This window comes from Diceros bicornis, chromosome 18, assembly GCF_020826845.1.
Source record: "Diceros bicornis minor isolate mBicDic1 chromosome 18, mDicBic1.mat.cur, whole genome shotgun sequence".
In the NCBI taxonomy this organism is placed as follows: Eukaryota; Metazoa; Chordata; class Mammalia; order Perissodactyla; family Rhinocerotidae; genus Diceros; species Diceros bicornis.
Window position 1 is genome coordinate 8,830,685 of NC_080757.1, and position 23,545 is coordinate 8,854,229.

At 41.7% G+C, this 23,545-nt stretch overlaps 1 protein-coding gene across 1 annotated transcript in view; it reads right to left on the reverse strand.

Moving 5' to 3' along the window:
- The window catches only part of GLP2R (glucagon like peptide 2 receptor), a 59,947-nt gene that overhangs the window by 16,827 nt on the left and 19,575 nt on the right, over positions 1-23,545 (reverse strand). Inside the window, exons 5-9 of the mRNA XM_058559719.1 lie at positions 15,000-15,106; positions 12,753-12,906; positions 10,933-11,092; positions 9,833-9,893; positions 8,935-9,004 (exon numbers count right to left, since the gene is read on the reverse strand). Of these exons, the coding sequence (XP_058415702.1) occupies positions 8,935-9,004; positions 9,833-9,893; positions 10,933-11,092; positions 12,753-12,906; positions 15,000-15,106 (552 nt within the window). The remainder of the gene's footprint in view (positions 1-8,934; positions 9,005-9,832; positions 9,894-10,932; positions 11,093-12,752; positions 12,907-14,999; positions 15,107-23,545) is intronic.

The following is a 23,545-nucleotide window of genomic DNA, read 5'->3' on the forward strand; positions in this document are numbered from 1 at the left end:
GTAAGTGCTTGTGGTCATCCCCATTCCCCTGAGGTCATCTCAACTGAAAACCTAGAAAGGAGCCTGAAAAGTCATGGAGGCCCACCACTACAGCCATCTGAGGAAGGCAGATGGACATTTACAGTATTATTATCAACTAACATTTACTGAGTACTTACCATGCCAGGCACTTGGCTAACTTCCCATATATTATTTTCTTTAATCCTCACAACAAGCCCCTGAGGAAGTCATGGTATATTTATGCCATGATACAATGAGAAAACAGAGGCACAGAGGAGACAAGTATAATTTCCCAGGTTGCACAGCTAGTAAGTGACTGAGCTGTAATTAAATCCAGATTTATCTGATTACAACCCTCCCTTCACTTAAACAGAATGCCACACTGCCTCTTTTCTGTAAAGAACTCCAGCCCTGTTGGTGCCTAACTTGAGGTCCTGTTGCTGCCACGGAATTCACTGGAAAGGACATGTTCTCCACTCCCTAGACTACTGTCTACAGCTGTCATGGACTGGGAAAATTCAGCTCTTCATTGGTAGCTTTGGTAGAAATTTTAAAATATGTCTGCAAATTCTTTGACACTTCTCCCTTTAAAAGGCAGAGCCTAATTTCCCCCTTCCCTCTGGAATGTGAGCTAGCTTTAGTTATTTGTATCTAATGAAAAGAATATGGTGGAGGTGATGTTATATGACTTCTAAGGTTAGGTCCTCGAAAGAATGGTTCCATCTGGTTCTCTCTCTCACTCTCTCAGATTTCTCACCCTGAGGAAAGCCAGGTGCCATGTTGTGAGGACACTTAAGCAGCCTGGGGAGCGACTCACACTGGGGAATTGAGTCCTCCTACCAACAACCAGCACCATTTGCTGTGTGTGGCTTGCAAGCCATTTTGGAAGCTGATCCTCCAGCCCCCGTCAAGCCTTCAGATGGCTGCAGCCCTGGCTGACACCTTGACAGCAACCTCATGAGAGATCATGAGCCTCCTGGAGAGGCAGAAGAACAAGTGGTTGAGTGTGAGTAGAGCATGGGGAATGAGAGCAAAGTTTGTGAAAAGTGATACTGGAGAGAGATAGAGGGCCAGTTCCTACAGGGCCTTTCACGGTCATACTAAGGAGTTTGGGTTTTCTCCAGAAAGCCAGTGATGAATTTTAAGCAGTCAAGTGATCTGATCAGATTTTGATTTCGGCATTTCAGAAAGATCATTTTAGCAGCAGTGTGGAGAAAAGAGTGGATGAGGGCAAGACTGGAGGAGGGGAGACCAGTTGGGAGGCATTTTCAGAGTTCCAAGGGAATGTTGATGGAAAGGAGGAGAAGGATTAGAAATTATTAAGGAATCTGAGTCAAATGACGTTTGTTACTGGCTGGACGTGAGATCAAAGGTGACTCCAAAGTTTCACAGTAGATCTTAAATGGGTGGTAGTGTCATTCACCAAGAGAGTGACCATATGGAGGAGGAAGAGCACTGGATGGAGAAGGGGTAGAAATCCAGTAGTTTTGGACCCAAGGGATGTCCCAAGGCAGTGAGATACTTACGTCTAGACCTCAGCAGAGAGGTCCCAGCCAGAACATAGAGCCATTGGAGTAGGCGAGATTGTCCAGGGAGACTGTGTAGACTGGGAGAAAAAAAAGGTTAAGAGAATCAGCTTGTAAGGAAGGGAGAGGTAGAGGAAGTAGAGACAGCAAAGGAGACTGAGAAAGAGTAGCTAGGGCAGTTGGAGTGAACCACAAGGAAGTGGTTTCCTGGAAGCGCATGACGGGAAGAATTCTAAGAAGGTTTAAATGGTACATGGAATTTGAGCAAAATAAAACTGCACTTAGCAACAAGGAGCTCACTAAGAGAAGCTGCAGTTCGCAGGTGGGAGCACGAGCCAGACTGCGATGCTTTGCTTTGTGAACAAATCATGAAGAGGAAGGACAGCCAGTGTAGACAACATTTAAGAGGGTTGGCTGTGAAGGGAAGCAGATAGATAGAATAGTAGTTGACAAGGGATGCAGGGCTGGAAGGGGTTTTGGGTGCAGTTGTTTTTGAAATTGAAAAGACTTAAGAATGTCTCTACATAGTGGAAAAAAGCCAATAGAGATGGTGATTGGGAGATAATCAATGGAGTAAAGTCTCTGCAGACATTGAGCTAGCACAGGACTAATGTCCTTGTCCAGAAACAAAACCCTTTGACTACGTAATGAAACACAAGCTACGGGATCCACATGTACCTGTTAAGACTTTCCTTATTGGCCTCTGGAGAATCAGTGCTCAAAGCTAAAAGCCTAGAGTTTCATGCAAGAGGCTATTTATCCAATCCACAAGCCAACAGGAATGATGGAGATTCCCAGCCAAAGAATATTTAGTAACAGAACACTTAAATGCAAACTAAATGTAACCAAGTAATTTATCCCTTTTAATGGGATATCTGCTTTTCATCACAAAGAGAAAACGTTGTGTCCTTGGCTTAGCAATTTGTTGAACTCATGCATTTTTCTTACAAAGTAAGCTTCACAGGGGAAAGGCACATATTTCAGCAAATTAATTTCAAACAGGACTGTCTCCTAGGAAATGAAAGGTTGTAATGAGGAGCATGTTGATTCACTGTTCTTTGTGTCTTCCAGAGACCAGACACGAGAAAATGGGCATCAACCAATGGGCCATATGGAAAAAGCACTTCCTCATTGCCATGGAATGCAACCCCAGCCTCGTTGACTATGGAGCTTCCATTCATCTAGGCTTCCCAGAGGACTAGAGTCAGCAATCACATTTAGATGGTGTTGTTCATCATTTGTGCATAAGCAGGAAAGGGGTTGAACGAAGAAATTTTCCAAGAACTCAGCCAATTCTTCTTGGATTCTGTGATTAGATGGGGGGCATATAGGACCCCAAACATAAGTCTCCCTTTCAGGTCCTAGACAGTACAGAAGGCATTATCAGATGCAACATTCTTTGTGACACTTCTTTGGCACCCCAGCTCCTGTGCTCAGATCTGTGCCTACAGGTTGACAGAGGTGGGGGCTCAGAGGTGGGCCTCATCTACCCCTAAACTCCTCCACCTACCCCCAAACCCCTCTTCCTCAGGCCTGCTGTGTGGACTAAAATGACTACCATTAGAACTACACCTTTGGGTTAAAATACTCCATTCCTAAGAGTCCTGCTGAAGTGCACATTCCTTACCCCGATAGAAGGTAAGGAATGACTGGGAGAGAAGGGAGGGAGCCCTTTCTCTATCTCTCATTTGTTCATTTTTACAATGAAGAATCAATAAACACCTATAATCTGACTTACTTTCACCACAGAAAGCAGAAAATGGGATGCAGCAAAGGTTAAGTTTTGAGGGGGTGGAAAAACCCAGGGTACAGTTCCCACTGTAACTCTTCAGAGGAGGGGAGGAGGAGAGTGAGGGAATGCCTTAGGAAACCTGGAGCGACAGAAGGGCCTTGGGTTCCTGGTAAGGAAGGGGACCTAAAGAGAGACAAAGCCAGTGAAGACTAGTTTTACTAATTTCTCAGCTTTGCCAAGTCTTGAGGCTGTCAGAGAAGATTCAATATGAGTGGATGAAAGCATTTGACTTTATAACTTCATAAAGTCCATAGACGGTTCATTCAATTCATTGGCTCAAAAAGCCATTCAACTGGATGTTCAATCTAGTTGATCTGTTAACTGGAGGAATCAGGATATGGATAGAACAATCTTGCACATTTTAGTTATTTTGTAAGGCTGTCCTTGAAGTGTTGGATTAATCAAGGCTCTATGGATTTCTTACCAGGAACAGGAGAGACTAGAATACAAGAATATACCATGTTCTAATATGGTTCTATTCTAAATGTACACTCCAGGGTAACCAGTTAATTTAAGTAGTGAAGTCTCATATCCTGAAGGAGATGGAAGTTCTCCAATTTTTATGCCTGGTGAAAGACCGAAAGAGCATCTGGATTCTTCAGGTTGTTACATATGGTCATTTCTGAAACATAGGGAATCAAGAGAGCAGTAGATGAAGGCAGCTGATATGTCTGGAAATCCAGCACGGCGTACATTCACATCAACCCAGAGGCTGATCAGCAAATGCAGACCCGGTCTGGGCAGTGGGAGAAGCCCAGCTTTGATAACTGGGGATGCTCACCAGCGAGCCTGACTTTTGGATGAGAGACTCTCCTTGTTCCCATTGCTCTGTTCACCATGCATAACTGTCATTTCCTGGAAGCCTCAGCTCCAAACTCCAGAAAATAGGCCCCGCCCTCAAATTTGGCCAAGATGAAAGACGATTGTGAAATGCCCTCAAATGCCAAATGCTACCAGCAAGATTTTGATTATTTTATTATTTCTTAGTACTTCAATTTAACTAGAAAATATGTGAGGTCAGGAAATTCCTTTTTTTTTTTTTCTTAACACAATAAAGGCTTATTTTTTGCTTATGAAATAATCTAGTGCAGTAGAGGGAGCTCTGCTCCATGCAGTCATTCAGGGACCCAGGCTCCTTCCACGCTGTGGTTCAAGGAATTCTATTTTGGAGTTGGGGTTATATCTACTCAGATCAGTGCAGCTGGGTATATTTATTACAATGTGTGGTCATGACCAAACCTGAAGGCAGATATTGGCTCAGTCATGGTCTGAGGAGTCTCAGAATGATAACTATTAGACTCTGAATTCCCTCAGGGCAGAAGCTATGGGGATATGTGCCATTTTTTCCCCTGAAAGAACCAAGGCAAGCACAAAGAACGTGCTCAATAACTGTTAAATGAAAGTGGAAGAGAGCGAATGAATACGATTCCAGTGCTGAGGAAGCCCGACATGGCAGAAGTTCCGTTTCCATCAATCAGGGGTGGAGTCCAGGCTGGCTTTTTAAATTTTTCTTAAATCTCCCTAGTTGCTCTTCTGTGCAGCCACTGTCTAGTCCAGGGTTCCTCAACCTCAGCACTACTGACATTTGAGATGGGATAATTCTTTGTTGTGGAGGCTGTTCTGTGCATTGTAGGATGTTGAGCAGCATCTCCGGCCTCTACCCACTAGATGCCAGTAGCATCCCCACCCCAGCTGTGACAATTAAAAATGTTTCCAGACATGGCCAAATGTCCCCGGGGGCAGAGTCACCGTCAGTTGAGAGCCACTGGTCTAGTCCAACTCTGATTTTACAGATGAGCAAACAGAAGCCCAGAGAGGTCAACTTGCTTGGCTCGAGGGCACACCACAAGCTAGTGATGAAGCCCAGGCTCCTGACTCCCAGGTGGACTCCCTCCATGTCACTGCACGTTTGTTCCCTTTCATGTCTGGTAGGACACATAACTCTCACTCTCCAGGGAGCCCTGAGACCAGTGGACAGAATCCTAGAATCCTAGAGCTGGGCGGGTTGTGAAGGCAACAGGTTCCATTCCCCATTCTTCAGGACAGATTCCTCTTTTGGAAATTGATCGAGGTGGACAATCCAAAGCCTTTCTCTGTGGTCCATGTCAATGTTTTACCAGTTCAGAGTCAGATGTTCTTCCTTGTGACCTAGGGAATTTTTCTCACTTCTATTCTAGCCCATTTCCTCTTGTGCATGCCCCTGTAGACACAGACAACAATAGTTCACCAATGTCCTCAGTAAGACCTTCATGGGGATGATTGTGAAATTGTCCCTTCCAGGCATGCCTGTTGACTTTCCTTAATTTGAGGGATAGAGAGATTACCAAAGGCTCAGTCTTCAAGGAGGAAGAGAGTTCACCAGGCAGATGTGGGGCCACCAGATGGGCATTCCAGGCAGAGGGACTGTGTGCAAAGGCATGGAAAGAGTGAAACACCAGGATGGATTTGGGGAACTGTGTGTTTCTCCATATAAATAGAGCATGGCGTGCTTGTGGTTGGATGGGCAGGAGGGGAATGATGATCCTTACCATACTGAGGAGTTTGGAACCAAGCCGGAGGGCAATAGTGACCCATTAAAGAGTCACATGTAGAAGAGAGACATAATCAAATTTTGCTCAAGGAAGACCACTCTGGCTACAATACAGAGGATGGATTGCCGGGGGCAAGAATGAAAAAAGCTGACCAAATAGGAGGCTTTTGTAGAAGTTTGCACAAGAAACCCCAGGAGGCTGAAGAACAGTGACAGTGGATTAGGGAGAAGGAGACAGCTTGGAGAGATCTTCAGAGAAAGTCCCAACAAAACTCGAAGTCTGAGTGGATGTTGCAGGGAGGAAGAGGACAGAAGCTAGGAGGGCACCCAGGTTTCTGGCTTGGGCACCTGGTAGATGGATGGTGGTGTCATCTGGTGGGTGGGGCGAGCAAGAGGAGGAGAAGGTGTGGATGGAAGGATGAAGAGCCACTGTGAGCTAAGGTGACTCTGGCCATTTCTGTGTAGCTAGCCACAACTGGAGTTGTAGAAGCAACAGCACGTAAGGTCATTTTATCCAAAATGAGAAGATAAAGCACATTGTCTTGTCCTGGTAGGAGAAAATGTGGCTCCAGGAACTAGGAAGCACCAGGAGAAACTAGCGCATAGGTCTGCCAGCCGTGGACAGCCAAGGAACAAGGTCCAGGGCAGTGGCTCCAGCCCTGGCTGTCCATTTGAATCTCTTAGGAGCTTTTAAAGTTACAACTGTCCGGCCCCACCTCCAGAACTTCTGATGCAATCCTCTGGGGTATGAGCCACCACGATGTTTCTAATGCACAGCCAGCTTTGAGACCCACTGGTGTATGGGCAAAGAGCTTCATGAACTTTAACGTGCACCCAAAACTTGAGAATCTTGTTACAATGCAGGCTCTGATTCAGCAGGTCTGGAGTGGGGCCTGAGAAACTGAATTTATAGCAAGCGTTAAGGTGACCACACTTGGAGCAGCGAGGAGAGAGTGTAGCAAAATGCTCTTCAACCCTGGCTCACATTAGAATGCGGAGGCCACACTTGAGATCAGTGAAATACAATCTCTGGGTGTGAGACCCATGCAAAAAGAATTTTTAAAGATATCCAGGTGATTCCAAGAGCAACCAAGATTGAGAACCATTGATGTAGCCTCTAGAAAACTGCAGAGTACACAGTAGGGATCTAGCTGCATTGAGCCTGAACTCCACCCGAGGGAAGGCCTGCTGGCCTCCATCCTGCTTTATTCTGCCAGGTCAGCCAGAACCTTCCAGTGCCAGAAGTGTGGGTCACAAGCGTTCATTGAGTAAGTTTATGCAGGGCCCACCATATGCTTGGGCTGGCTGCCAGGACGATTAAAACATAGGGTTACAGCGGCAGCAGTCAGGTTTTAGACAAATACTTGCAATAAAATATTGCTGGGGCTGTAGCAGAAGCCTGTACAGGATCTGGGAAGGACACAAAGGCTGGTGTGACCATTTCTACTTCACAGGGTGGGTGTTCAGGTACAGCGGACAGGGGGATAAGATGGCGGAGGGAGGGGTTTCAAACCTGAGAGGGTCCGAAGCAAAGTACTAATGCATGAAAAGCCCGTGGCAGTCAGTACTCCAGGCAGGTGGGCTGGAGGCAATAAACATTTTTGGGGGCAGCAGCACGGTGCTGTGGCTACGAGTGCTAGTGTCACACAATCAGACTCTTTGGGCTGAGATCCAGCACCCCCACTTATTGGCTATGTGACTTTTGGCAAGTAACTTCTCATCGTCTCAGTGTCCTCACCAATAAAGGAAACATAATAATAACACCTACCTCATGGGCGTGTTGGGAAGATTAAATGAGTTAACATACAGAAAGCGCTTGGAATGGAGCTGTATGCAAGAGGCGCTCAATAAATATTACGGGGCAATAGTGGAGATGCCGAGCCAGGAGGCAGGTGCTGGGATCACAGCGGGCAGTGGGGAGAGCGAGGACTGTGGAGATGTGAGAGATGGGGTGGGGTAAGGCAGAGCTTATGATGCCCCACTTGGGATGTGTGTGGTCAGACTTCATGGAGTACTCGCTCTCAGCTGTGTGTGGAAGGACTGGAGGGGAGGTAACCAGCAGCACGCATGTCGCCGTCCAGGCTAGACGTGACACGGGCCTCGGAATCATCAAGGGCATCTCCACAGTCGTGGTTTTCCCACCAATTTTGTGAATGTTTTTCCCTCCTGGTCACACTCAGGTCTGGGCAGAGAGTTGCCTTCTATTATTGACAAATATTGACATTCTTCTATTAAAAACAAGCTTTAGTCTTTCATGAAACCACAAACGCCAGATTATTTACACAAAGTAGCAAAAAAGGAATGCCCAGCAACCTCTTGAGAAGAGAGAGGGCAGAGCACAGAGCACAGTGCCTGGTTGGTGGGCACCCAAAGATGATGGCCCTATGTCTAGGGAGGAAGACTTTCTGCCTCCTTCCAGGATCTTGCTAACCCTTCCAACTGTTGGCTAACTCCCTGTCCCTTCCCTCGAGCTTCCTTGGCAGATTTCATTTTCACACAGTATCATCTAAAAGAGCTTTATGACTCTGGGGCAGGCAGTCCCTCCTCAGCCCAAAAATTCTGGGCCACGAGGAATAAGGGCCCTTCCTCCCCAAGGTCTCAGGGTAGCATCATCTCCTGACTCTAAGCCCCATCTCAGCTTTGGGTTAATATTGATTATACGTTTTCCTCCTCTAAAAGAAGCTTCCTTAGTCTCCCGTCCCTCCTGCTAATCGTGTTAAAATCCAAGCCAATGGCTTTGCTATCCCTGGGTTCGTCCATGACTGAAGACACTTCTACCCCCAGGGTCTTGTGCACATTGCAGCCATTCCGTACGGGGCCACTGAGATGACTACAGATTTCTACACATAGTTTGAAGACCCAGAGAGAAGGCGGATTGTGGTACAACCCTGAATTTAGGTCTTGAATGAGCACAAGGAGAAGTTTCTTACTTGTTTCTTCTCATTCAACAGGTCCTACTCACAGCTCAGCACCTCCTTCTCAAGGGATCTGAGCCATAGAATTTGGTGGGTGGCAGGGAAGGGGGGCGGGGTCCTCCACAACAGCTCAGCTCAGAGAGGTAAACGGGTGGGTGGGATGGCCCTTACCATTACACAGAGCAGCATAGGTCCTCGGATGATCCACCAGATTTTCTTATTCCCATTGGTTCCCCAGCACCTACGGCAGAGAGCAGGCAGTAGAAGACTTAAACATGATACGAGGTTAAATGTAAAAGTTTCATGCCCTCTGGAAGAAGGATACTTGCACTCAAGACTTACTTTCCACCCATTATTCTCCTGAAGAGTGGGAGAGGGCAAGAGAAGACTCAGATCCCTTCCTAGTAGTATGGTACTGTTTACTTTTCTTACCAGTAAGGTGCTCTTCAATGCTAACAGCTTGGTGTGTATCCTTCCACATTTGTCTCCTTGTTCATACGAACATAAATTCTTAATTATATAGGGGATTTTTTGGTGATGACTATTTGGAGGAAAAAAATGGGATTACATGATATATATTATTCAGCAACAGGCTTAACAACGTGCTGTCAAGATTCACTTCCTGGAAGTCAAAAGACATAAAACTAACTTGTTTTTTTAAGAGTCTCATTGTATTCCACAATACAGGTATGCCACAATTTGTTTCATGATTCCCATATTGATGGATGTTCAGGGTGTTTTCTGTTTGTTTTTGCACGCACCCCCACAGTGACCGATGATGCAATAACCATTCTTGTACCTATATCCTTACATACCCAGGGTCTCTGATAACCTATTCAGCCAATTTTTGTACTACATTGTGCTAATTTGCATGTGTAACTAAATTAATAAACTAATTACTATAAAAAAGATTTTTGATTATTTTATCTACATTCTTAAGTATATTCTAGATGGCCAAAATGGAAGGGGAGGTGGATATTCTCTTTGGGAAAGTGATGTGTTTCCTTATATTTGGGCATATCTAGGGATTACTGGCTCATGGAAGTGTAAAAACAGGTGAATTACCTACCCTGTGTTCTCCAGCTGTGCACGGGCGATACTCCAAGGTACAACAAACAGCACTGGGAAGGCTGGGAGAAAATAGGGAATTGTAGTTAGGAGCTGGGTGGCCAAACCTGCCTGCCTCCCACCCCAGCCTGATAGGCCAAGCACAGCTGGGCAAAACTTATAAAAACCCAAACAACACAGCTTGTGGACTGTGAGAGCTGGGATGAACTAGGGTGGCACAGAACCCATCCATTGTCTTACTGTCAGAGAAACCAAGAAGCACAGAGGACAACCAACTTGCCCCAGGTTGCAAAGCAGCTTAGAGTAAATCCAAAGACATTGACCGAAACCTCTTGAATTGCAGGCCAAGGTTATTTCCTCTGAATCCTGCAGCCTCAAATTCTCCAGACCTCGCAAACAGGGGTTCCAGATCTCATCTTGAAGATTTACTTGGCGTTATGGACTAAATGTTTGTGTCCCCTCAAAATTCATAGATTTAAGCTCTAACTCCAATGAGATGGTATTTGGAGATGGGACCTTTGGAGGTAACTAGGTTTGGATGAGGTGGGGTGGGGTCATCATGATGGGATTAGTGCCCTTATAAGAAGAGACTAGAGATCTTGCTGTCTCTTTCTCTCTCTTCACCCTGTGAGGTTACAGCAGGAAGGCAGCAGTCTGCAAGCCAGGAAGAGGGTCCTCACCAGAAGGTGACCATGCTGGCACCCTGATCTCACATGCTGGCACCCTGATCTCAAACTTCCCAGCCTCCAGAAATGTGAGAAATAAATGTCTGTTGTTTAAGCCGCACAGTCTATGGTATTTTGTTACGGCAGCCTAAGCTGACTAATACAGTTGAGGACAGGGTAGGAGGAACGTCACCTGATTCTACCAAAAACTTTCTCAATTTTTGAATGTGTGCATTGAGTCTACAGCACTTGTGCATATGTGTGCACACATAAGTGCACACACACACACACACACCCCTCTCTTCAGTCTTTTGTCATTGAGGAATTATCTGTTCCAGAAGCCTCTCACTAGTTGGGTCTCCAATCAAAGGCTCTGTTGGGCTCCCACATTCTGATGGGTCCCCAGGAGAAAAGGCTGGGGGTTCAGTTCACTCACCCCAACCCACCAGCAGGTATCTAGGCCACAGCCGCCTTTCAGAAAGCACTGTGGGCTCCAGAAGCGTGTGGAGGTAAAGGCCTTCAACTAGCAGCCATGAGTAATTGGCACCCACGAAGTAATGCAGGAGAACCTGGGCCGAGCGGCAGGAGGTGGATATCTGCAGAGGACAGAGCACCCGAGGGTGAGTCCAGGCTTTCCCAGCGTCTTGACCCCAGGAGGGTGGAGAAGGGCCTCCCCACTCACAACCCCTCCCTCCTTACTTTCCTCTCTCCCGAACCCTTGCTGATCATCTCAGAAAAGTTGGCAACAATATCAAAACGTGAATCAGGGCTTCATGTAGGGCTTAAAGCCTGGCCTCTTCCTTGACATTAAGACATTTTTAGACAAAAACAGAGAGAATTCATCATCAGCAACTTCCATAAAGGAAACACTAAATGGTGTGTTCTCTGATCTCAGTTCAATTCAGCTAGAAATCAATAACTAAAAAATCTTCATAAGATTGGAAATGAGGAAATAAACTTCTAAATAATTCATGAATCAAAGAAGAAATGATATCAGAAATTAGAATTTTTTTCTGAATTGAATGTAAGGAATATACTGCATATCAAAACTTGTGGTATCCGGCTAGTACCATGCCTAGAATGAAATTTACAGCCTTACATGCACTTTTTTAAAGAGAAAAATGCATAAAATCAATTATCTTAAATATATCAAGAATGTTAGAAAAAGAACAGCAAATTAAACCCAAAGAAAGTACTTGGGAGGAAATAATAAAGATAAAAGCAGGTATTAATGAAATAGAGAACATAAAATAAAGAGAATCAATAATGCCAAAAGTTTGTTCTTTGAAAAGTCCAATAAAATTGAGAAACTTTGGCAAGGATGATCAAGGGAAGAAAATAGAGAGTGAAGATACAAATAATCAATATCATGAATGAAAAAAGGAATACCACTCTAGATGCAATAGACCTTAAAAAGATCTTAAAAGAATATGAGCAATATTATGCCAATAAATTTTAAAAGTTAGATGAAGTAGACAAATTCCTAGAAAAACACATTACTACAGCTGACACCAGAAGAAATAGAAAATCTGAGTAAGAGTTATCATGAATCTATAAATAAAAGCCTTCCAATAAAGAAAGCTCTGGGCCCAAATGGCTTGACTGGTGTAATCTGTCAAACATTTGAGGAAGAAATAATACCCATCTTAAATAAATTCTTCCAGAAAATAAAGAGAGAACAACTCTGGTGTGTTTTAAGAGGTCAGCATAAACTTTATCCCAAAACTTGACAAAGGCATTACGAGAAAAGAACATTACTCACAAATGTGAAGGAGGAAATTTTAAAAGTATCCACAGTATTAGCAAACGGAATCCAGCAATATAGGAGAAAGAATAATATATCAGAACCTAGTTGGATTTATTCCAAGAATGCAAGGTTAGTTTAACAGGTTACTGCATTCATTATTAACAGGATAAAGGAAAAACCATCTCAACAGATGCAGATTTCAATGTGGAAAAGCTTTGCAGATTTAAAAAATAGTAATAATAAAAAAGATTGATCTGGTCCAGCTCTTTTATTTACAGATGAAGACATTTTCCAAGCAAGGGCTCCGGCAGAGAACTCGTCTGCTGCTGATTTCCTTCACCTGTCTCTCTCTCGGGAGGCTGTTTTTTTTAAGTTAGATGGCACGTCTCTAACCAGAAAGCCTCTGACATCCCTTTCCCTCCCTCTTCCCCTCCCCAGCCCCACCTTCCTGCCCTCTGGTTCCCAGTCCTGACCCACCAGGTGGAAGGCCGATGGTAAGAAGAACATACTTCCGACACGTAGGACATCCACTCCTCCTCGTTGTTGGGCCTCCTGGAGTAAGAGTTGTGGAAGACGACATCCTTCACCAGCACGGCCAGGGCTCTCAGGATGAAAGAAGCAAACAAGTTCATGTGGATGTAGTTGCGTGTGCAGTGGAGTTTTCTGTGCAAGGAGAAAACCGAGCGCCTTCCCTCAGGAAAGAATGGCTCAGACCAACAGGTCTGTGCCTGAGACACCTGTGTATCTGTCACTAGAGGGCAGAGGTTCATAGCATAGTCTCCAGAGCTGGATGGCTGGGTTTGTGATCTTACTTCTCTGTGCCTCACTTTCCTCACTGTAAAATGGGAATAATAGCAGCTAACAGCTGTATAACACGTTTAACTCGACAGGCTCTGTTCCAAGCCATTTACCTGTGGATGTATTTACGGGCATCCTTACTCCTTACAACCACTGGAATGGTAGGTACTGTTATCGTCCTGATTTTACAAATGGGGGAGTTGAGGCGGAAAGGTTAGGTCAGCTGTCCAAAGCCCTTACTACTCTAAGTAGTAGAGCTGAGATTTGGACCCAGAAACTCTAAAGCCAAAATATGGCTCTCCGAGGCTCTACTGCCTATAAGAACAAGAGCACTCACCTCAAAGGGTTGCGGGAGGATTCAATCAGGTAATGGGTGAAAAGTGCTCACACAGCACCTGGCACACAACTGCCCAGAAAATGTCGGCTCTCACTACCTCTCCCTCACCCACCTGGAGCCTCCTGTAGGTTCTTTCTGTACCGGCTGATGTAAAACTGTGCGTCCTCGGTCTCTCTAGTCAAAAGGACCCTCTTCCATCGCTGTAGCCTCACAGCCCTGCCTGTGCCCCTATGCAGCACATACTCCGTCCTGCCTCCCTTTAGAGCTATTATTATTATTATTTTTTATTTCCAAAAAGGATTTGAGGCAGGTCCTTGTGTTTCATGATTTATGCATCCTTCTCCCTAACTAGACTGGGTGCTACTCAAGGGCTGGAACTGGGTCTTGCTCTTCCCAGCACCTAAGGCAAAATGGACACTTGGTTGACCCAGGCTCTGGTAAAGTTCCTTCCTGTAGGGCTGGGCAGCTATTTTCTCCTGGTGTCGTTCTGGGACTTGGGGAGGTGAATGCTGGAGGTCACGGATAGTGGTGCGCTCAGGCTGTAGAACTCTCCCGTTGCTTAAGAATTGCTCTCCCGGTTGGGTGGATGGTCATGACTCTGGTCCAGGAGCCATAGGACATCCTAGGACTGAGGGATCAGACAGGGCCAGACCTGGAGCTAGCAGAGCCTCGGTGGGAAGCTGCTCTGGACCTAGCATCCACATCCCCAGGGTCCCCACCCAGGTTTCCCGCATCCACGTCAAATGCAAATTCTGCCACGTTATGCTCAGTTAAGTTCCTGAAGGGGCTGAGACGGGGAGACAGCCTTGGAGGGCTCCCTAGCAGGTCTATAAATATCTCACTTGGGTGATTTCTAAAAACGTGATTTAGTAAAATGCACTCAGGCTTGGATTCTGAAAGACAGCATCATATAAGGGAGTGAGAATGTTCAGGCTCTGGACTGCTTAGTTATGATCCTGGCTGTGTGATCCTGGGCAAGTTACTTCATCTCTCCATATTTCAGTTAACTCACTTATAAAATGGGGATAATCATAATAATGCTAATCTCCTGGGATTAGAATTAATCTTAATTCTTATTAGGATGAGACTTAAATGACCTAATGCATGTAACGTGCTTAGAACGGTGCCTTGCACAGAGGAAGCACTCAAATAATTGATAGCTAATTGGAGTTTGAGGGTCCTGGATTAAAATCCCAGCTCTACCACTCACTAATTTGTTTTAGGAAAGTTTCTTAAATCTCTTCTGTAAAAATAATGCCTTTGGTTGAGTTGTGGTGAGAATGGGCTGTAATCATAATGTGTGTTATCTAATTCAATGAGATTAATCTATGGGAGGTTGTCTAATCCAAAAGAGGCAAGAGCAGGGTTAGGAGTCCCAGATTCCAGTTCTAGCTATGCTTTGTGACCCGGGGTGACTCCGTGCCTCTCACGGGACCTCTGATATCACCTTTCCCTTTCATCTGCAAAGTGGGATGGGTGGACTGGAGACTCTCTCAGATCCCTTCCAGCTCTGATGAGCCATGACATCATCCAGCTCAGTCTTCTACTGCCTTTTAGAGGTAACCAATGAGCAAATTCCAGGGTACATGCCTCAACACTTGCCAGCAGAAGTTCCACTCACCGAAGAAACAAGAGGAGGGTGAGAGCCAGGAAGAGGGAGACAATGGAGAGGGAGTAACCCACGGTGTACAACAGCTGCAAGGTCGACAGCAAGGCATGGTGCTCCACCTGAACACAGAGGAAGAGCAGACATGACCACCAAGCCAGGCGGCTATGGTCTCCAACCCCCAGCTCCATGCCCAGGACCACTAATGGTGTAGGCATGCACCCTATTTTTGTTGACACCCGTGTAGGGTAGCTTAGACTGCTGTCTGGCACGTCTCAGAGACCAGAGAGCGTTGATGAGTGAAGAGCTCCCTGTGAGTCTCACCCCCACGGCTGGTCCCACAGCCCAGCATTGATGCACCAAGATTCACAGTATCATAGAAGAATTGTGCCCAGGACAAGAGGGTGCTTTGGGAATTAGGCTAGGCTCTTTGCCCCTGGAGTGTTGTCCCTAGAGTATACGGGTCCTTCTCTCTGGAAGATGGGGCAAGATTTCCATCTAGATGTCTGCTTCCTAAAGTAACTTTTCATAGATGATCCTTAGCAAAGACCCAATAAAATATTAGAATGTTTCCTCCAAGCCCCAGGATGGCCTGATCATGAACAGAGGATAATTTACTGGGAATTCAAGTGTTATCAAGTGTGGTTTTCCAATGCAGTCCCACCTTCTTACTCAACTCATCATATCACTGTCAAAATCATGTTTCAAAATAGATTTTTGTACAAGAACCCACAGTAAATACTTATTACCTGCTTAATTACGTCTTAAACTTCTCTATATAATCCTTTTATCAGCTTTTTTGAAGTATAATTGATGTACAATAAACTGCACGTATTTAAAGTATAAACCTTGATGAATTTGTACTTGAACATATCTGTGATTTCATCACCACAATAAAGATAAAGAACATTTCCATCACCTCCCAGAAGTTTCCTCATGACCTTTGGTAATACATCTCCTCTCATTGCCCTCTGCCACCCTATGCCCAGGCAAACACTGGTCTGCCTTCTGTCCTTAAAGATTAGTTTGCCTTTTCTAAAAGTCTATATGAATAGAGTCTTATGATGTGTACTCTTTTTATGTCAGGCTTATTTCCACCAAAATAATTATTTCCAGATTCACCTATGCCACAGTATGTACCAATAGTCCATTACTTTTTTATTGCTGAGTATAATTTCACTCCAGTAGAACACAACACAATTTATTTATCCAATCACCTATTGATGGACATTTGGGGTGTTTTCAGAGTTTGGCTTTCACAAATAAAGTTTCTATGAAAATTTCTGCACAAGCTTTTGTGTGGACATAGGTTTTCATTTCTCTCTGATAAATATCCAGAAATAGAATGGTGGAGTAGTATGGTGTATGTTTTAATTCCTTAAGAAACTCCCAAACTGTTTTCTAAATAAGTTGCATCAATTTAAATTCCCAAGAGAAGTATGTGACAGTTCCAGCTGCCCTGGATTCTAACACTTCATACAATCAGTATTTTAAATTTTAGCCATTCTAATGGGTGTGTAGTAGTAGCTTATTGTGGTTTTAATTTGCACTTCTCTAATGATTAATGATGTTGGGAATCATTTCATGTGCTTATTTGTATATCTTATTTGGTAAAGTATCTGTTCAAATATTTGGCCATCTTTTAAACTGAATTGTTTGTATCCTTAATTTTGAATTGTAAATGTTCTTTAATCTAGATATAAATCTCTTGTCAGATATGTGTTTTGCAAGCATTTTCTCCCATTCTATGGCTTGCCTTTTTATTTTTTTTAACAGTGTCTTTAGAAGAGCGGAAGTTTTTTATCTTGATAAAGTTCAATTTATCAACTTTTTCTTTTATAGTTTGTGCTTTCTGTGTCCTATTTTAAAAATCTTTACCTAACCTAAGGGCCTTAAAATTTTCATCTATGTTTTTTCCTAGAAGTTTAATAGATTGAGCTCCTGCATTTAGGTCTATGATCCCTTTCTAGTTAATTTTTATTCATGATGTGAGGCAAAAGTTGAAATTCAGTTTTTTTGCATCCAATTGTTCTGGCATCATTTGTTGGTAAGATTATTCTTTCCCCATTGAATTGCCTTGGCACTTCTGTCAAAATAGATTGCCTTTATATGTGTGGGTCTGTTTCTGGACTCTGTATTCTCTTCCATTATTCTGTATATTTATTATTATGCCAATATGGCACTGTCTTCATTAATATAGGTTTATAGTAAGACTTGAAATCAGTTAGTGTTAGTCTTCCACTTTTGTCCTTTTTCAAGAAAGTTTTGACTATTCTAGGTCTTTTGTATTTTCGTATAAATTTTAGAATCAGCTTGTCAATTTCTACAAAAATTCTGCTGGGATTTTGATAGGGATTGCATTGAAACTATGAATCAATTTAGAGTTCATGAATATAGTATATCCCCCCATTTAGTTAGGTTTTCTTTAGTTTCTCTCCACAATGCTTTGTAGTTTTCAGTATATAGGTCCTGCTCATCTTTTGTCAAATTTATCCCTATATGTTTCATTTTTTAATGCTGTTGTAAATGATACTGCCATCAATTTCAATTTTCAATTGTTCCTTGTTAGTGTACAAAAATATAATTGATTTTTGTATATTGACCTGTATCCTGAAACCTTGCTAAACTCATTTATTAGTACTAGTAGTGTTTTGTGTCGATTCCTTGGGATTTTTTCTATACATGATCATATTGTCTGTGAATAAAATTTTCACTTGTTCTTTTCCAAACTCTAAGCTTTTTATTCCTTTTTCTTGCCTTATTGCTCTGGCTAGGACCTCCAGTACAATGCTGAATAGAAGTGGATAGAGTGGATTTATTACCTTGTTAAAGATCTTAGGGGAAAGCATTCACTCCATGACCAATTAGTACGATGTTAGCTGCAAGTTCTTTAAAGATGCCCTTTTATATTAATTTCCTATGGCTGATATAACAAATTACCACAAATTTGATGGCTTAAAACAACATGATTTATTGTCTTACAGTTCTGGAGGTCAGAAGTCCAAAATCAGTTTCACTGGGGAAAATCAAATTGTTGGCAGGCCAGCATTCCTTCTGAAGGCTCCAGGGAAGAATCTGTTGCCTTGCCTTTTCCAGCGTCTGCATTTCTTCACTCAGGGCTCCTTCCTCAGTCTTCAAAGCCAGCAGTGTAGCATATTCTCTCCTCTATGACCTCTACTCCTATTCTTATATCTTTTCTCTCTGACCCTAACTCCTTTGCCTCCCTCTTCTAAGCTACATCTGATGACATTGGGCCCACCTGGATACTCCAGGATATTCTCCCCATCTCAAGATCCTTAACTTAGTCACACCTACAAAGTCCCTTTTGTTATATAAAGTAACATATTCATAGGTTCTGAGAATGAGGACATGGACATCTCTATGAGTGGGGGGGGGCATTATTCAACCTACCACACCTTTATCAGATTGAGGAAGTTCCCTTCTGTTCCAATAGGCTGAGAATTTTTATCATGAATGGAGGCTGAATTTTATCAAATGCTTTGTGTTCATCCATTGAGATGGTCACATATTTTTTCTTTCTCAGTCTGTTAATATGTTGAATTACATTGATTAATTTTCAGATGTTAAACAAACATTGCACTCTTGGTTTAGCCCCACTTGGTCGTGATGTATTGTTCTTTTAACATATTGTTGGATTCGATTTGCTAAAATTTTGTCAAGAATTTTTCTTCTATGATCATGAAGAATATTGGTCTGTAGTTTTCTTTTCTTGTAACATCTTTGTCTGGTCTTGGTATCTATGTACTGACAGCTTCAGGGACTGAGTTGGGAAGTATTCCCTCCTTTTCAATTTTCTGGAAAGTTTATGCAGAATTGGTAGGATTTTGTCCTTAAATATTTGGTAGAATTCACCATTGAAGCCAAATGGGTCTCAACTTTTTTCTGTTAGACTGTTTTTAACTATGACGCAATTTCATTAATAGAATAGGGCCATTCAGTTACCTATTTCTTTTTTAGTGAATTTAGGTAGTTTTCTTCTTTTAAGAAACTTGTCCATTTTATCCAATTTGTAAAAATTATTGGCAGAGAGGTGTTCACAGTAATCCCTTATTATCCTTTTAGTGTCTGTAGTATCAGTAGTGATGTCCCTTCTCTCACTCCTGATATGATCATCTATGTCCTCTCTCACTTTCTACCTTTCTCTTTCTCTTTGTTTTTCTCTCTGTTTCTCTCTCTCATCTCTAATTCTATCTCTCTTTTCCAATGTCTTTCTAGAAGTTTACCAAATTAATTGTCTTCTTAAAGAACCAAGTTTGGGTTTCACTGATTTTTTTTCTATTTTTTTTCTGTTTTCTATTTAACTAATTTCCATTTCTTTTTTTATGCTTACTTTAGGTTCAATTTGCTCCTTTTCTTTACAGTTTCTTAAGGTGGAAGCTTAGTCATTGATTTGAGGGCTTCCTACTATAAGAATACTATAAATTTCTCTCTCTGACTGTTTTAGCTGCACCTCAGAAATTTTGATATATTGTACTTTCATTTTTATTTAGTTCAAAATATTTATTAATTTCTCTCTAATTTCTTATTTGACTTATGGGTTATTTGAAAGCATGTTGTTTAGTTCTAAGATATTTGGAGATTTTTCCCAATATATTTCTGTTATTCATTTCTAGCTTAATTCCATTTTGGCCAAAGAACATATTTTGTATGGTTTGGAATTTTTACATTTATTAAAATTTGTTTCATGGCCCAAATAAGGTGAATTTTGGTAAATACTCCATGTATAGTTGAAAAGAATTTGTATTCTACTGGTTTTGGATGGGGTGTTCTATAACTGTTAATTAGGTCAATTTGGTTAATATTGTTCAACTTTTCTATAGAATTACTGATTTTCTGTCTACTTGTTCTATTAATTTTTCAGAGAGACGTGTTGAAATCTCTGACTGTACCTTTGGCTTTGTCAATTTCTTCTTTAAAGTTTAGCAGTTTTTGCCTTATAAGCTTTGGGAAGTGTTCTTAGGTATTAATATTTAGGATTGCTATGTTCTCCTGATGAACTTATCCCTTTAATAATAAGAAATGAACTTCTATATCCCTAGTAATGTTCCTTGCTTTGAAATCTATTTTGTCTGATATCTATATACCTACTTCTTCTTTCTTCTGATTAGTATTTGTTTGCATGGTATATATTTTATTCATCTTTAAATTTTAACTTGGGTCTTTATTTTGTTATTTTATTTTATTTTTGCTGGGAAGATTTGCCCTGAGCTAACGTCTGTTGCCAATCTTCCTCTTTTTTTCCTCCTCCCCAAAGCCCCAGTACATAGTTGTATATTCTAGTTGTAGGTCCTTCTAGTTCTTCTTTGTGAGCTGCCACCACAGCATGGCAATTGACAGACAAGTGGTGGGGTTCTACGACTGGGAACCGAACTCCGGCTGCCAAAGTGGTATGGGCACCAAACTTTAACCACTAGGCCAGCAGGGCTGGCTCAACTTGGGTCTTTATATTTAAAATAAATGTCTTGCAGACAGAAAGTTGTTTTTTGGGTTTTGCTTTGTTATGGTTTTTTTCTTCTTAGCCCATTCGGACAACCTTTATCGTTTAATTGGAGTGTTTACATAGTTTACATTTAATGTGATTATTTATCTGATTGAGTTTAAATCCATTGAGTTTCTCTTGTCCCATCTTTTCTTTGTTCTCTTTCTTTATTTTTCTGTCTTATTTTGGTTTCAGTGTATTTTTTATTTCATTTTTTTTCTTTAATGATTTATTAGCTATACTTCTTTGTTTTTCTTTTTAGTGGTTGTTTTAGGGTTTACAGTATACATCTTTAACTTATCATAGTCTACTATCAAGTAATATTTTACCACTTCATCATAGTTTAAGAACCTTACAACAGAATACTGCCATGTCCCACATATTGGCCTTTGTGCTGTTGTCACACATTTTACTTCTACATATATTATAGACCCCATAAAAATACATTGTTACTATTTTCACTTTAACTAGCCACTTATCTTTTTAAAAGATTTTTAAAATAAGATAAAAAAATATTGACCCTCATATTTACCAGTCCTGGTGCTTTTCATTCCTTTATGTAGATCAAAATTTCCTTATGGTGTATTTTTCCTTGTGTGTTAAGGAATTTTTTTAATATTTCTTGTAGTGGTGGTCCTGATGCAGAACTCTCTGTGTAGCTTTTGAGTCTTTCCAAATCAAGCCCAAGTACATAGAATTATTTTCTATGGACCCCACCAGGATTCCTATAATCTTCTCAGGTCTCTAACTGCTCTTGTTGGTCTCTCCTCTTCTTGAAACTAAATCTATCCTAAGACTAGCATAAACCTACCTCTTACAAGAAGTCCTACCTGAATGCCTCTCTGTGTACTATCAACTCTGAACCCCCAGAGCACTTGTGGTCTGTTTTAAAAATTGGGGCATCAATTATATCATTCATTAACGCACCGTTTGCATTTGCTTGGCTTTCTAGATAGACTATAAACGTCTTGAAAGCAGAGAAGTGTTTGTGTTTCTACACACAAAGTAGTGTGATTTCTTTAAATTGATGATTCAGGTGGCATATCAAAACTTCAGTGGGTCATTTTAATATCATTCTTTTTATTGGAGACATGAGGCTAAGGCATTAATTAAATAACCTAATAATCTGTTTCCGAATTATTATTCTTAAAAACATATGTGTGTGTTTTATGATTTCTAGACACAAATTATGGGAAATGCTTGTTTTTCATTTGTCTGTGTCTTGGTTTGGTTTCCACAGAAGGCGACCCTGAGGAAGGATTGGAATGCAAGCAGTTTAAATGGAAAGTGAATACACTATCAGCAGGGGAAGGGAGACGTTAGATAGGAAAAACGAGGGTGCATTATCAAGACAGTTACCACTGTGGGCGACTGGAGCTTAATCCCACTGTGCAAGCTCTGAACGCCTCAGAGTTAACCACCCCAAGACCGAGGGAGCTGGGGTATTTATATACCAATTCCTGTCAGTCACTACGTGAGGGCTACTCCCAGAGAGCATTAATTCCCTGGTACTTCTGGCCTGCCTTTCAGCAGACAAAGTGGGCTCCAAGAACCAGAGAACCAGCGAAGAAATGCATGTACTATTGGTGAGAGGTTAAACAGCTGTGCTGTGAATTGGTTAGGGCAAGGGGATCTGGGTGGGCACCCATAGCACCTGGTGCAGTTGGTTTAATTTACTCCTTTAGAGGAGTCTCTTAAACTGTCCTCTACATTCAGGGCTCTACCAAAGCCTGGCTACTTCCCAGAGGCCCCAGATCACCCAGATGGCCTCCAGCTCACTCTCAGTACCAACAGGTGAATCTTAAGTCACTTGGACATCTTTATGAAATGCATAATGTGTATGCACACGCTGGGGAAATAGGCATTCTCATACGTTGCTGAAGGGAGGACAAATTGGTACAACCCCTATGGAGGGGAATTTGGCAATATCTAACAAAATTATATACGCATCTACCTTTAATTCAGCAATCCCATTTCTAGGAATCTTCTGAAAGGTATACTGCCACAAATATGAACGAACATACACACACAAGGTTATTCAAGGTGGCATCATTAGTAATAAAAGATTGGAAATAACTCAAATCGCCACAAGAGAGTGGCTGAATAAACTATAGTACATATACAGAGTGGAGTACTATGCAGTTGTTAAAAGAAAAAAAAGAAATGTTTGTAGAAATTGATATAGAGTAATTTCCAGGATATGTTGTTAAGTGAAAAAAAGCAAGATGAAGAATAAGGTATCTGGTATACTGCCTTTTGTGTAAGAAAAACGCCAAAATAACATATTTATATATTTGCTTAGTTTTGCAAAAAGAAACATAAGATGTATATTATAATGTGCTAAAAAAGTAGGGAAAAAGAAAAGAAAAAAGAGAGAGAGGATAAACCAGAAAATAATAAAAATGATTATATATAGTGAGTAGGTAGAAACAGGGTAGAGAGAGTGATGAGAATGAGACTTCTCTGAGTATACTGTTTTATATAGTTTTGGCTTTCAAACCCTGCCATATGTTATTTCTGAAAGAATAAAATTAAACAGAGAAGAATGAAAAAGGCAAACTCTTAGCACTAATAGAGACAAATGAATAAAACTGTATATTCAATTAATAACATGACCAGATAGAGAAAATAATTATTGCAAATAATTGTGAACACAGTACTCTGAGCAGGGGATATAGTCTGAGGATTAAAAGAACTGCAAAGAAATCTTAAATATTACCAAGTAGGTTTATATTTTTAGGGGCAATTTTAATATTTCAAGGTTGAAACTATTTTCCATGTACTATAGGAAAAGGTAAATAAATAATTATGATAATGTTATTAGGAAGCAAAACTTTCCCTGAAAGAGAAAAGATACATAACACAAAGTAAAAGAAGATAAGAAAAATCCTAAATGTTAAATTTGAATCCAAATTATCAATATGAAGTTTTCATTGTAAAAAATATTTTTTTCTTAAATCTGTACACTGAAAGATCCTAGGACTATTGGTAGTGGCAATGAGCACCCCTAGCACTTAGATCTTGGTTTCTAATACCATTCCTCCACTTAAAGAATCCAGGA